The following is a 14026-nucleotide window of genomic DNA, read 5'->3' on the forward strand; positions in this document are numbered from 1 at the left end:
ATTTGATTCCCACCTCGGGGATCTGTCGGGTGGGCACAGTGCGGCTGGCACGGGGCGAGGGGCAGGGAAGAAAAGTGCCCTTCGGCCGGCGAAGTGCCCTCACCTTCCCCCCTGCCTCCAGCCCCAGGCGTGCAGCATGGCGGCCGCCGTGCACTGGCTGGCTCTGCCACCACCGCGCCCTGCACCTCCAGCACCGGCCTCAGACAACTCCCTGACACATCAAATTCCTTTTCCAGGTTCCCACAGGCTCCCGGCTCCTGCTCCTACATCCTCACGCCGGCCCTACCGCTGCTGACAATGCAGGAAGCCCCTCAGTACGCACCACTGCTGTGCCCCAACCAGCACGGAGTGGGCGCGTGGCCCCGCTGGATGGGCATGGAGCACATGCGTGGCACCGCCGGGCAGGCGCGGAGAACACGCAAGGCACCAACGGACAGACCGGGAGCACATGCGTGTCATGGATGGAGAGACCGGGGAGCACACGTGTGGCACCAATGGACAAACCCAGGAGCACACGCGTGGCACCGCCGGGCAGGCGCGGAGAACACGCAAGGCACCAACGGACAGACCGGGAGCACATGCGTGTCATGGATGGAGAGACCGGGAGCACATGTGTGGCACCAACAGACAGACCAGGAGCACACACGTGGCACTGCCAGGTGGGCACGGAGCACACGCATGGCACCCATGGACAGGCTGGGAGCACATGCCTGTCATTGATGGAGACACCGGGAGGACGTGTGGTACCCATGGACAGACCAGGAGCACACGCGTGGCACTGCCGGGTGGGCACGGAGCATGCATGTGGCACTGACAGACCGGGAGCACATCTGTGACACGGATGGACAGGGAGCACACATGACACTGATAAACAGACCAGGACCACGCACGGCACCCGTGGACAGAGACCACATGCACGGCACCCATAGACAAACCGGCAGCACACGCGCGGCACCACCAGAAACACGGCACACGCGTGTGACTGCCGGAGGGACACAGACCCACCAGCTGCCGACCGGGACGCGCGGCCCCGTCTCGCCCCCCCCCGGGCCAGCTGTGACCGCCCACCGCCGAGGACCCCTCGGAGACGGAGGAACGGGACCGTGGCCCGAGCCCCCCCCCCGCTCCCCCGCCGCAGTGGCGGGGCTGGGTCACGCCGCGGGACAGCTGCCCGGCCGCAGCCCCCCCCGCCGCCGCCGCCACCGGGAGGATGCTCTCCCGGCTCCTGCCCAGGGACCGGGCGCGGAGGGCGGGGGCGGCTGCGGGGGAGCGGAGCGAGGCACCGGGGCCGGGGTCCGGCCTTTGTCTCCCGCTCCGGGGCTGGTAGAATCTCGACCGCCCCCGGGGCCGGGCTGGAAAGCGGGGTGCGGTTCTCCCGGTCCGGTGGGACAAACCGATCAACCCCCCCCCCCCCCCCCCCCGCCCCCCGATCGAGGGCGCTGCGGGACGATCCCGGTCTTCCCGGCTTCGTCCCGTTTCGTTCCAGGCCGTGCCGGCGGGTGGCGGACCTCGTCGCTACCGCTGCCCCCGCGGCTCCTCCCCGGTTCTGCGGCGGCGGCTCGGCAGGTGCCCGCCTCCGCACCCCCCCCCCCCCAGCACCCCCCCCACTCCCCGCCGCCCCGTCCCGCCGCACACGTGCGTCCGCGCCCCGCCGGCCCTTTGTCTGGGACCGGCAACGGGACCCGCGCCCCCCGACACCCCCTCCCCAGTGTCGTGTCCCCCTCCCCGCTCCCCGGCCCGTACGGGCCGGGGAGCGGGGAGGGGGTCGGCGGGGGGGGGGACGACACACACCGACCGAGCCGGGGGAGCGCATCCCACCGGCAGCGCTGCGGGGATCGGTGGGCGGCCGGCCGGCGCGGAGCACGAGGGCCGGGGCTGGCCCGGGGCGGGGGGGGGGGGGGGGGTGAAGCGGCGGCCCCGGGGCGGGCCGTCCGTCCGTGGGAGGGGGCGGGCGGTGGTGGTGAAGAAGGGGGGGGGGGGGCCCGTCGTCGTCGTCGCTGCCGCTCTAACAGGTGGGATCCCGCTGAGAGGAGGAGGCGGCCGGAGGGGGGCGGAGGAGGCAGGGACGGGCGGGCGGGCGGGCGGAGGGAGGGAGGGAGGGGGGGGGGGGACGAGCCGGAGCCGCCTGTGATCCTGTGACAGGAGCGGCTGCTGCTGCTGCTGGCGCCGCCGGTGCCTCCCTCCGCCCCGGCTCGCCGGGTCGCTGTCCGAGCCCCCGGCGCTCCCCCTCCCCTTGCCGCGGCTACCTCCCCCCCCCCCCTCCCCTCCCCCTTCCACCCCCCGCCCCCCCCCTCCCTCCCCTTCCCTCCCTCTCCCTCCCCGCTCCATCCCGGCCGTCGCCCCCGCAGCCCGTCCCGGGCCGCACCAGCGCCAGCGCCGGCCGGGCTTCGCCGCGCCGCGCCGCCTTGCCCCTCCGGCCGCTCCGGGACGGGGCGCGGGACCGGGCGCCGTTCGCCGTTCGTTTGCCGCCGCCGTTGCCGCCGTTTGCCGCCGCCGGCCGGGCGATGCCGAAGCCGCCGCTGCTGCTGCGGGGGAGCCGCCCCGGGGACAGCGAGCTGGGGCGGCAGTTCCGGGACTGGTGCCTGCGCACCTACGGGGACTCGGCCAAAACCAAGACGGTGACCCGGAGCAAGTACCAGCGCATCGCCGAGGTGCTGCAGGGGGGATCCGGCTCCGGCGGCGGCTCCGGCGGGGGGGAGAAAGGCAAGTTCCAGTTCTGGGTCCGGTCCAAGGGCTTCCGCCTGGGAAACGGCACCAGGGAGGCGACGAAGATGGGTCAAGTGGTGGTATATGTGCCGGTGAAAACGGGAACGGTTAGTGCGCTCCGTGCCCCGGGGGCTCTGTGTCTGTCTGTCTGCCTGCCTGTCCGTGTCTGTCTGTCCTCCCCGGGGGTGCGGGCGGGGGGGGGGGGAGCGGAGAGGGGGGGGGGGGGGGTTGCCCGGGGCGGGGGCGGGCACCCCCGGGGCCCCTGTCCCCGCCACCGCCGCGCCGGCCCTGTCCCGTCAGCACCGGGCGGCCCAGCCCCGCCGCGCCGCCGGCCGCCGGGAGCGCGCATGCCCCATGCGGGGCGCGACGCGGGGCCCGGCCGCTCCCGCAGCCCCCGCCGTTCCCGGGGCACCCGCCGCACCCCCGCCGCCCCGACCCGCCCGGGATGCGGATGGGGAGAGGCGCCCGCCCGGAGCCTCGCACCTTCCGCCGCCCCCCCCCCGCCCTCCCCATACCCCCCCCGGTCCCCATCCCCGTCCCCGTCCCATCCGGTGCGGCCGCCGTCCCCGGGCGCTGCCGGCGCGGAAGGAGGAGGGGGGGGGGAGCGGCGGTGCCCCGCGCCCGCCGCCGTGCACCTGCCCCCGCGGGGGGGCCGCGCCGCCGCCCGGTACGGGCCCCGCCGCCCCCCCCCCCCTCGCCCCCCACCCCCCCCTCCCTCCGCGCCCCGTCCGATCACGTTCGCCCGGCATTTCCCATCCGCCCCACGGCCGGGGACAGGTCTGCAGTCAAGGGCAGAGAGCGGCGGGGAGGGGGCGCCGGTACCCCCCGCCGCCCCCGCCGCCGCCGCCGCGCCCTGCCCGGCCCGCCGCGCCGAGCGGAGCGGAGCGAGCCCGGCCCGCTGCGGCTCGCCCGGCCCCGGCGTCCCGCGGCGCTGCCCGCCCCGGCGCGGCCGCTGCAGCCGGTGCCCCGGGGGGGGGTGTGTGTGTGTGTGTGTGTGTGTGTGTGCGGGCAGCGGCAGAGCCCGGATTAGGGCAGCCCCCCCCCCCACACACACACACTCCCCCCCCCCCCTCCGCGCCTGCCCGCGGGCCGCCGTCCCGGGAAACTCCCCCGCCGGAGCCTCATTGTTCGGCGCCCCGCCGGGCCGGCGGCGCGGGGCGCACCGGCCGCCTCCCTCCCTGCCTGCCTGCCTGCCTGCCTGCTGCCTGCCTGCTGCCTGCCGCCTGCCTCCCCGCCCCGCCGCCGCCCGGGGCTGCCCCGCCGCCCCATTGTTCCCGTCCCGAGCGCGCCCCGTTCCCCGGCGCGGAGGGAAACGCGCAACTTTCGCGGCCCCCCCCCCCCCCCCCACCGGCCCTGCGCGCAGGGGTGCGCCCGGCGCGGCGGCGGCGTTTCCCCGGCCCCGCTGCCCCCGCGCTGCCCGGGGGAGGAAGGGGGGTTTTGGGGGGGGGGGGGGGGGTCGGCCCGCTGCCCCGCCGGGGACCGCTGCGGGCCAGCGGGCACAGAAGGGCTCCGGGAGGGATTTTTTTTTTTTTTTTTTTTTTTTTTCCCCCTCTCCCCGTCCCCTCCCCTCCTCTCCCCGCTGCTGCTGCTGCTGCCGCTGCTCTAAAGGGTGCAGTGTTTTCTGTGCACACACAGACTCCAGCATTGATGTGGCTGGAGGATGCTTCCATTGAGGGCAGCCCATCTGTGGCAAATGCTTCTAAACGCACTATTTACCTCCCATCTGGTCTGCCTTATTATTGGGGGGAGGGGGAAGGGTCATTATTTCTCCCTTTCCCTTCGTGGTGCTCAGAGGCGCCTTTCTTTCTCCCCTTGCAGCCCCCCTCCCCCATGCCATGCCCCAAAAAAATTCTTTGCCATTTTTTTTTGAGACCTCTTCGCGGCCCTCCTCTCCCGCTCGCCCCCCCCCCAAAGAGCCCCTGCCGAGGGCGGATTAGGAGCGGTACCCCCTTCCGCAGATACAGCACTTCTCCCGGGTCCTCTCCATCTAGCCGGCGACTCTATCCCAGATCTTCCAAATGCTGCAGAGTCATGGTACCCCAGAGAGGCCGAGCCAGACTCCCTCGACCCTGCTGCTAGCTAGACGCCCCCTCCCCTTTGTCCGTGAGGGAGTCCCCAGGGTCAGCAGCTCAACCAGGCCGGCGCAAGCCCGCGTATTCCCAAAGGGCTTCTGCACAGATGAAGTTTCAGCGAGGAGCGCGTCTAGGCCCCCACATCTTCCGTGGCAGAGTCCCTGCAGGCTACGGATAGGAGATACACCCAGGCTCCCGTAAACCAACAAACAAAAAGCAGGCATGCCCTCGGGGGACAACTGAATTTTCCATGGGGCAATACCGCTTATTTCCCAGAGCCCGCGGTGCCTGCCGGACGTTAGGGCTGGGAGCGCTTTACGGAGCCCCGGGCTGTCGGGAAGACCAGTCATCGCGCTCCCCCAAATCCTCCGGCGATGGGTCTGTAGAAGTTGCTGCCTCCTGGCCCCCCTGTCCCGGCCCTCCCCAGCCCCACCGTGCCCCTCTCTGCCGGGAGTCCCGTGGACCATTTCAGACGGATGCAGTTGCTGCCTTTTGGTTTGCCTGAAGTGGCTCTCAAATTTAGAGATAACTTGACAGGGATTTTCTTCAGCTTCTGATAATTCAGTGCTCTCCTCATCCTCCGTGGTTTGGGCTGGGCTTGTGGGTGTATTTCATTTCTCTCATGCATGCAGTCAAATAATTCATGAAGCTGATAGGAGCCTTTTGCTCGACAGTAAAGCGTGTATTCTGGTTTAATGCCTGTTCAGCTGCTTTTCCCAAATACTTCTGGAGCGGCGTTTCGGTTGCTTTCTCCTGGCCGTACTCCTCAGCAACCTGATACAGCTCATCCTGTCCGCTCGTCCTTCTCGGAGCACATCTGCCGGAGAAGCACTGCGCTCGGGACTGTCCCACGGCTGAAGAGACAGGCAAAACACACACAGCCCGGGTGCAGCCGAGGGGGAGGCGGGGGGGTGCGCGCCGCTCTGCTGTATCTGCAGGTTGCTACAGGAAATCCGAGGTACCGGGAGTGAAAGCCAGAAGAGAGGTGGTAAAGAGCGCGTAGAGGGCAGCAGTGGGGATAAGATCTTTCCTTCCCCTGACAGGGCTGGGGCCACTCCTCCTCTGGAAAAAAAAAAAAAAATCCCAAACCCCAAAAATAATGACCCCCCAGCAGCAACCTGGTAGAGCTGTTCCTTTTGGCTTACGCATTCTGAGCTGGTTCGTGTATTTTCTGTGCATCCGTAGCGAAAACATAATTAACATGTGGTTATTATTTTCTCTCCTGAGTAACTTTCCCTTGCCCTCCTCCAGGCCTCTCATCAGAACAGGCCTAATCAGATTTGGGTGGCTTGAGAGCTGGGGACTGTGCACTGAGAAGGGGGCATCTGCCTTAGGTGGTGGTCAGAGCAGATGGTGGTCTTCTCAAAGAATGCACTGGGAATAGGAACAGCAGTGCGGACGGATGTCTGGCACAGAGACTGTTCAGATTTCTTTTTCCCAGATGAATGTCCCAAGGATGCTGGACATTTAACACATACAATTAAAAAAACCCTACGCAGATAAACACATGAGGTTTAGCAGTGTAGGACGTTGTTGTCTGACAGCCCTATCCACCTACGGGCTGGATGTTGCATCCTTCAGGTCAGGGAGTCGGAAAAAAAACGCGTTTAGGCTGTACTGAGGAGGAGGAGGAGGAGGGTATCTTTGTGTGCTACTGCAGCACAGACAATGGATACAGCCCAAAGTGCCCAGCTCTGCCCTCCTTTCACGTGGCTAATGCACGCTAAGGTGTAAAACACCTCATTATCCGCAGAGTGGACTGAACCCCGGTAACGGATGCGCAGCACTCTCCCTTCTCCCCAGATTTGCTAAGAACTGTGGGAGAATTTGTTCGTGACAAGGTGCTAAGATGCAGTTCATTATAACCTCGTGTCCCTCTTGTCCTAAGTATTTAGCATCATTTAGACAGTCTTTCTCATACAGATGTAGAGTGAGATGGAGACTGGGCGCAGGGAAAGGGACAGCGCTTTGGTGACAACCAGCGATGCAGATGGGTTTGGCTCTAGCAGCAGGGTGTGCAGGGGAGGGTTAGCCTCAGACTTCGGTTCAGGCAGTTGCTGCGGGAGCGGTTACGTACACTCTCTAAATCAATGCCATACTTCGCCGTGCGTGGTGGGAGCTTGTCACAACTCCGGAGCGGTGGCCAGCCTCGCAGGACAGATTCATCCTGGCAGCCCGTGATGCAGGCTGGAGGATTGCGGGATGAGGCAGGGGGGAAGGCTGGTGTCAGACCGGCCCTTCGGGGACTGTGCGGAGGCTCGGGGATTGGGTAGGCTCTGCAGCGCTGCCTGCATTTCATTTTGCTTTCCTGCTCTCTCCCTGTCCCCTGCAGAGCTGACACGAGGTTCTGGGGTTCCTGTGGGCACTGCTAAAAGGCTGAGGACATCTGTGCAGGGGGGTTGCTGTTGTGGTACAAGTACAGTTCACCTGTGCTGGCTCCCCCGGAGCCAGCTGTTCGAAATTATTTCACAGTCGTGCCTGGTGAAATTCAGTCGAGGAAAGGTACCATAGCTGGGCGAGCGCTATAAAGAGAATTGAAGAGACCAAAAAGCAAAATGGGTGGAGGCCTTTCACTGACAGCAGGAAAAACATCACACGGGACACCAGATAAATCTGACAGTACAGCCTATCCCTAAATATGCTTTAGCTCCGGAGACAGGGAGCGTTGTGATGTGAAAGCCGTGATGCCAGGCCTTGGGACAGCACGGCACAGTGGCAGAACGCTTGAGCTGAGAAGCCAGGCATGTTGGAAAGATGCTGCTCCAACAGCTAATAGAGGCTACATTTTTCCTGGTACAAGTACCCTTCAATGCCCATATTCAGTGCCCCAAAAAGCTGCACATCTATAACCTCTAAGAACATTAGTCAACAGAAGGTTTTCACTATGTGAATAACCACTTAGACTTTCTGTGGGCTTCAAGTGATAAAAAAAAATAAATCAAGACCATTCAGAAGAGCCTTAGACAAGGCAAATGGGCCTGAGGGTATTATCTGAGAAATTCTCTATTACTTCTACAGCACAAGCCTTACTTAGAGCATACAGACCCTACACCTGCTATGAAATAGCCTGCCCCTGAGTGTGCGGGGCAGCGCTGGCTTTGTCAAGGAGCTGAACTGATGGCAGGTTTACATTTAAATGTGCACTTAGGAGACCGGCACGATGCTGGCCCAGGTGCGTGGTCCCAGCCAACCCAGTCTAGAGAAAATCTCCTACATCAACATCCCTTCCAGATTCGGCTCCAAGTTTGCACAACGTGAGTCGCAGTTTTTACTTCTGAAGCTGCTCATGGTAAGAGTCACAGCAGTGATACCTAGTCCTCTGGGCCCGAGAGCTGGCTTAAGCTCACCAGGCAGCAGCAAAAGCCTCCAGTACCTTTGCACAGTGAATTTAAAGAGCTCTGACGATCTGCAGTTACACAGACTGGCAGAATGAAGTTCCTTGCCGAGCCGGGAGCAGGAGATCTGGCAGCAGAGCCCGTTTCCAGCTCCTGCCCACTCCCACCCCTCTGGGACAGCCTGCCGAAGCCGCTTCTGGGGATAAGGGGGGAAACCAGCATCTAATTCAGTCCTTGCTTTTTTTTCTGCCAAGACTGCAAGCCTGATTAAAAGGCAGCCCCACGGTGGTCGTTAGTATTGCGGTACGGCACACGTGGCGCAGCTCCGGTGGGAGATGCCACCATCCCCAGACAGCTCCAGCCTCGGGGACTGGCTTGGGTCACCGGCGCTCATCAGACCTGGAGTCGCATCAGCAAAGGTCCCGCATCCCACCACTCCTCCTGGTCCCAGTCCCCTGATAGATATCTGACTGAACAGTTTCTAAAAGAATAATCTCTCTGCCATCTACACTATACATCCTACATGATTCCAGAAACATCGACGGCATTGCTGATCCGAGAGGAACAGCATTTTTTGGATAACTTTCACCCAAAAGTTGTCTCCCTCACCCCACAGTTGCTTTCAGATTTGTGGTTCTTGGTGGGTATTGCTCTGAAGAAGGTAAAAAAGCAAACAAAGCAAGCACAGCTCTGCAAGGCCTTGTTAAATGAAGCTAAAATGGAAGGGAAAGAAATCCAGGTCTGATGAGGTGCCGTTGTTCCAACTCCTCAGGTTACGTCCCACCTTTGCAAAGGAAGAGGGGTCCAAGTGCTTAGGGCCCTGAATTAACAAGGAGCTGAGAGGACTGTCTGTAAGAGCGATATGTAGGCTGTTCTCACCTCTCCTCGCAGCCTGTGACTCAGAGGGGCTTGCTCTGACCACGAGCAGGCAGGGGAATTTGGTCACTGACTAAGGACAGCAGCAGAGCCCTGGAAAGGTGGCCACGCTCCTTTCAATGAGAACTTTCTCAAGAGTCTCTTTGTCCAAACCATTCTCAGCAGTAATCTCCTGCTAATATAATTTCTTCAGTTTTGTTTTTGCTGTTACATTAGGCCTGATATGAGCAGTCTGTGAACTTACGTTGTGAACAATTAAATGGCGGGGAAACCACAGAGGCGTGGAGGAGCATCGATGGGGCGTCCATTCACCTGGCCCACGCGGATGCTCTGGCTTCACAAAACCTTGTCTGCATCGCCGTGACAGAGGAATGCGTATTCATACCTCTTTCTTTAGTGCAAATTAGCAATTACCTTCCCTGATCTCATATTAGCTCTGCCCACCTCTAAAGAATTGCATCGAGATGGGCCAAAGCCACCCCTGAGTTTCAGTGTCTGATTTAATTAGCTGATTGTAGCGAGGGCAGGTACCTGTTGGCCAAAATCGTCGTCTTTTTTGGAATGCTGCTGACTGCCACTTTTATGGCTGGTGCCAAAGAGTAGCAATTTATTTGAGGAGAAATAGCTGCAGACTGTATGTGCGTGTATATGGGAGCAGACAGTAAGAGCAGAGGTTTGGCGCAACGGTTTCTTTCCAGCGTGCCTGAGATTAAGGCAGCAGTCGTTGAAAGTTAAGCGGAGGCTGGTTGTGTCTTACCAGCGCGGTACAGGGCCTTTCACGGAATGACAGGTGGGAAACCGAGACACTGCGCGAATGGTTTCTCTCTGTCCTCGCTCTGCTTCAGCTCGGCAGCCCAGGAGGATGCGTTTCCCTTTGGACACACAGGCGGAGGCAATGCTAGCGGCTCAGATGGACCTGTTCCTTGCTGAGAGGGAATGGTTGTTCTGGGGAAGGTGGGGTAACTCAGTCTCTGTGGCTCAGAGTTTGGGCTTTCCACTTGCCAGATATGGTGATGGGTCAGTGTTATGGGAGTCTCTGGGCTAAAAATGAATTCAGACACATCAGGCGCCCCCCACCCCCCAAAAAAGGGATAGTTTGGGACTCCTGGCTTGGCTTGCATTTGAAGGAGTGATCTCAAAGCAAACCCTGAGTCATCCACTCACCCACGCTGTCGAGACATCCAAAACCTGGGTTTCAGTGCTGCGAGCACCATCCGCACTGGTGCCCAGGAACCGACAGGGCGTTCCAGTTTGCAGTCTCCCAGCACTGGGACAAGCAGCCAGCCCAGGGGAGCTGGTCCCTTGGGGATGCTTTCGGGTTTGTCATTTCCCATCATCAGTTTGGACGCCGGTCGTGCGGCTCCCCGAGCCGGGACCAGGCGTGTGTGCCGGGCTGGGAGGAGGCCTGCCTGCTCCCGCTTACCTGCGTCGGGCGTTTGGATCCAGCAGAAAGCCCTTGAGCTGGTGACAAAGGTCTGGATGTGGGCTGGAAAGTACAGTCCTGTCTCTTAGCAACTGGTTCCTACCTCTGAGCTCTCGGAGCCGTGTGTGGGACAGAGAGCATCAGTCACGCTCCTGCTGCAGCAGCAACGCGCCGAGGAGGGGATGGGGGGATCAGGCCGGCTCCAGCCACCACCAAGACGCTTAAAGAAGCTCAGGCATTTCTAACACAAGCAGTCATCTGTGAGTCCTAATCAAAGCTTCGGTTTAATTGCTTTCCTCGTGCCCTTCTCTGCACGGCGAACGGAGCGCCGATTGGCTGGCTGCGGCGGCTGCCTGCCAGCTACCTCGAGAGGCTGCTCCGCACTGCCCCGGCTTTTTTGGTCACAGGGGTGGGGACCAGGGAGGGAGGAGGAAGGGGGAGGACATGGCCCATGTGTTTCTAGAAAAATTAGATGTCATAGGGTCCTTCCCTGAACCGTTCTGCACTGCGCTTGGGAATCCCCTGACCCTCTTACGGACATTTGCATTGCTATTTTCTCTCGCGGTGCTCGGTTCTGCTGTTTCACCCTCGTGTTTCCTCCTCCTAACCAAAAGCAACTCCTCTCTGGTGAGTGTTTCTCAGAGGCTCCCTTGCCAAGCACTGTTTCATAAACATTTTCATGAATCTTCTGCTTTGTCCTCCTAATTAACCATCCAATTGGCCCCCAATGGAGCCTTCACCTCTCCTGTGAAGATCCTGCTTGCACAGATTATAACCTGTCAGCTGCCAATTTATTCCTCACGCAGAGGGCAGGTTATATTAATTGTCTGGCTTCCCTGCCCCGTTTAGTTTGCCCTCCCTTTCTTCTGCTCCCAGTAGCATCCCTGTTTGGAGACACGGATTCACAGAAAACCAGGGGGACCCAGATGTGAGGCCGCTCCGTATGTCCAACCTGCAGTGATGTGGCATTAGACCAGATGTGATGGGATGTTACTGGCTTGTGTCAGACCTGGGAGAGGGGTCTCTGTGGATGGATTACCATGACAGAGCATTAAAGGACATGTTTGACTTCTGCTCCCCCCATGTGTAGTCTCAGTCAAGAGCTCAAAAAAATCCACTTGGTTGTCCCAGGCTAATGGGGAATCCTTCCTGGGTGTTATTTACAAGTCAGAGCTCGGCTTTTGGAAGAGTTGGGGTCCACCTAGTGTGGTTAAGATGGAAACAAGCCAGAATACAGAAAGGGTTTACCTGAATGCAGGGAGAGACCTGATAGATTTCCATTGATGTCTCTCTCCTGTGCCCCCCTGCCCGATTCCCAGTATAGGACCCCCCTGCCCTTGCAGAGCCACGTGTGCAGCCCAGAATAAATAGGAGTGCCTGCTCTCACCGAGGGTAGCTGTCGTGTGTTTTGCTGGGTTCCTGTGTTGGGAAAGGGAGTGATGGAGTCCGACGTGACCATTGTGGTTTGGCACCGTCTGCATTTAAGGCGCAGTATTCTTGAACCCAGCGTGCGCTCATGGGGAGCAGCAGCAAGCGATGTGGTGGTGCTCGGGTGTAAAGTGGGAGATGGGCATTTCCAGACTCCGGCATCAGGGACGGGCTGTGCTGAAGCTCCTGCGGCACGGCACGGCTCGAGTCCTCGGCAGTGCCCTTACCTGGCGAGGAGGCTGGGTTTTGGGAGGGGAGGGTGTGCAAGCGTTTTACCCACCTTTAAACGGCTGCTGAGCTGTCAGCATTTTCCTAGAGGCACATCTTGCTGTTCCTGTGGGAGTCTCCAACTGTGGCCCACATACTCTGAATTGCCAGGGAACAGGGAGCTGACACCAGGATGCCATGCATCCAGGGCTCAGCATCTCAGCCCGGCCTGACCTTGATTCACTGTAGCATCATTTGTAACTTATTTTACATAATTTCGCTTGCCACTGATGAGCTGAACTGCCGCTGTGGCTCTGTGCCTCCTCCTCCTTAGTTTCATTTTGACATCACCGTGTCCTCTCTGTAGGTACGGTGATGTTGCCCAGCTGCCCTAACACTGCTGGGTCTATTCCCACGAAGAGAGGGGTCACCTTGCTGTGACAGGTAACCTCATCACTTGTTACAGTGCCTTGTCCCCCTCCAACTTGAAAGATTTTGCTTTGGTGGTGATCTTTATTAGATTAGTGCCTCGGCGCTGTGGAGATTGCTCACAGTGATAAGTTACTTCAAGGAAGACCCAGCTCTAAACGTGTTCTGAGTTTGTGGTACAGCTATATATTTTCAATATTTTTTAGATTTCTAGTTTTAGATTTCTTTCATGATGCTATGGAATACAAACGCTCTTCTAATTATAAATGCAGTTTACCATTTCCCCCCCTTTTTTCCACCCCAGTAGCATGCCCCCCCCAAATCACCTAAACCAAGATCATTATGACATTAGGAAATTGCTACCCATCTTTGCAGATTTATTAAAAAAAACCCCCATACTCACATTTTAACTCTGCCTATTTCAAAATAGTCAGAAATACTCCAACATTATAATAATCCCCAAATAATAATGTCTGTGATACCTTCCCTGTTAGCGAGCCACGGCGCGGCACTTCTCCCGCGCAGGTCACGGCACGCCGCAGAACCGAGCGGTGCAATGGTCCCCAGTTGACGGGTGGGGAAGACCACGGCCCCGGAGGAGCGATTTCCCGGGCAGGTCAGTCGGGTGCTCTGCTCACGAGGTTGCAGCAGCCTTTTTCACCAAACTCAAGAGAAACGGTGCTCCAACGGCAGCTTAGGCTGCTCCACGGCGCCCGGTGTTTTGTTACCTTTGCAACAGCCTGCTTGCCTGCCCCGTAACCCTGCCCGCAGGCAGCACAGCGCAGGCAGGGCAGTGCCAGCTCCCTGCTCGTTCCTGGCAGGCGGGCACGGGGTCACGTTTATTGGGGAGCGCTGTGCTTACCTCTGCGTGCCAGATTCAGCTGCTCCTCCGGCTTCCCCGGCCGGCGCGCAGCCCGGTGCTCGCAGGGAAGCAGCTCTGCTCTCCTGTGCCGTGCAAAATGTCCTCTGCCGCCCGGGCAGAGCGGACATCCGAGCGAGCCTCTCTGCCTGCTGGGCTTCTCCTCGGCAGGCCCGGGATGGAGGGCAGCCCTGTTCCCCAGGGGAGCAGCCGCCCACCAGACCCTGCGCCCACGCATCTCCCCTTGGCGCCGGCCGGCGAGGCGTCCCGCGGCAAAGGCTGCAGCCCACCTGAGCCCTCTCGGCAGCTGGAGGCAGGGCTGCCATTTCCAGGCTCGCCCCTCCCAGGCTGCTGTGTTTTCATTCCCAGGCCTGGGAGCCGGGAGAGGAATAAGCCGAGGTCAGAGCAAAGGCCTGGACCCATCTCGACGGCTCAGCTGCGGCTGCTGAAAAAGCAGCTCGCTTGTAAGAGGCGCCTGTCCCCCACTATAAGACATACACCTCAGCTTTGTTTGCCGTCTAAAAATAATGCGCCCGGCTCCCCCTCACAAGGAAGTATTTACTCTGCAAAAAAAAAAAAAAAAAAAGTATTGTGTACAGTTCTGGGTAGAGAAACAATGTGAATGCACCCAGTGCAGGCTGGCGGCCGCCTCGGGCACACCAGTCTGCCGGCTTCTGGCCTGAGTCAACGC

At 60.6% G+C, this 14026-nt stretch overlaps 1 protein-coding gene across 2 annotated transcripts in view; it reads left to right on the forward strand.

Annotated features, from left to right (window-relative positions):
• Window positions 1-2443: 2443 nt before the first annotated feature.
• NOL4L (nucleolar protein 4 like) overlaps window positions 2444-14026 on the forward strand; it is a 66844-nt gene continuing 55261 nt past the window's right edge. The window contains exon 1 of one of the 2 annotated variants that reach the window (XM_030008700.2): window positions 2444-2813. In XM_030008700.2, the coding sequence (XP_029864560.1) occupies window positions 2505-2813 (309 nt within the window). In that variant the 5' untranslated portion in view covers window positions 2444-2504. The remainder of the gene's footprint in view (window positions 2814-14026) is intronic. The other variant, XM_030008701.2, reaches the window with a different exon arrangement.

The sequence above is a fragment of the Aquila chrysaetos genome, chromosome 3, assembly GCF_900496995.4.
Source record: "Aquila chrysaetos chrysaetos chromosome 3, bAquChr1.4, whole genome shotgun sequence".
Lineage (NCBI taxonomy): Eukaryota > Metazoa > Chordata > Aves > Accipitriformes > Accipitridae > Aquila > Aquila chrysaetos.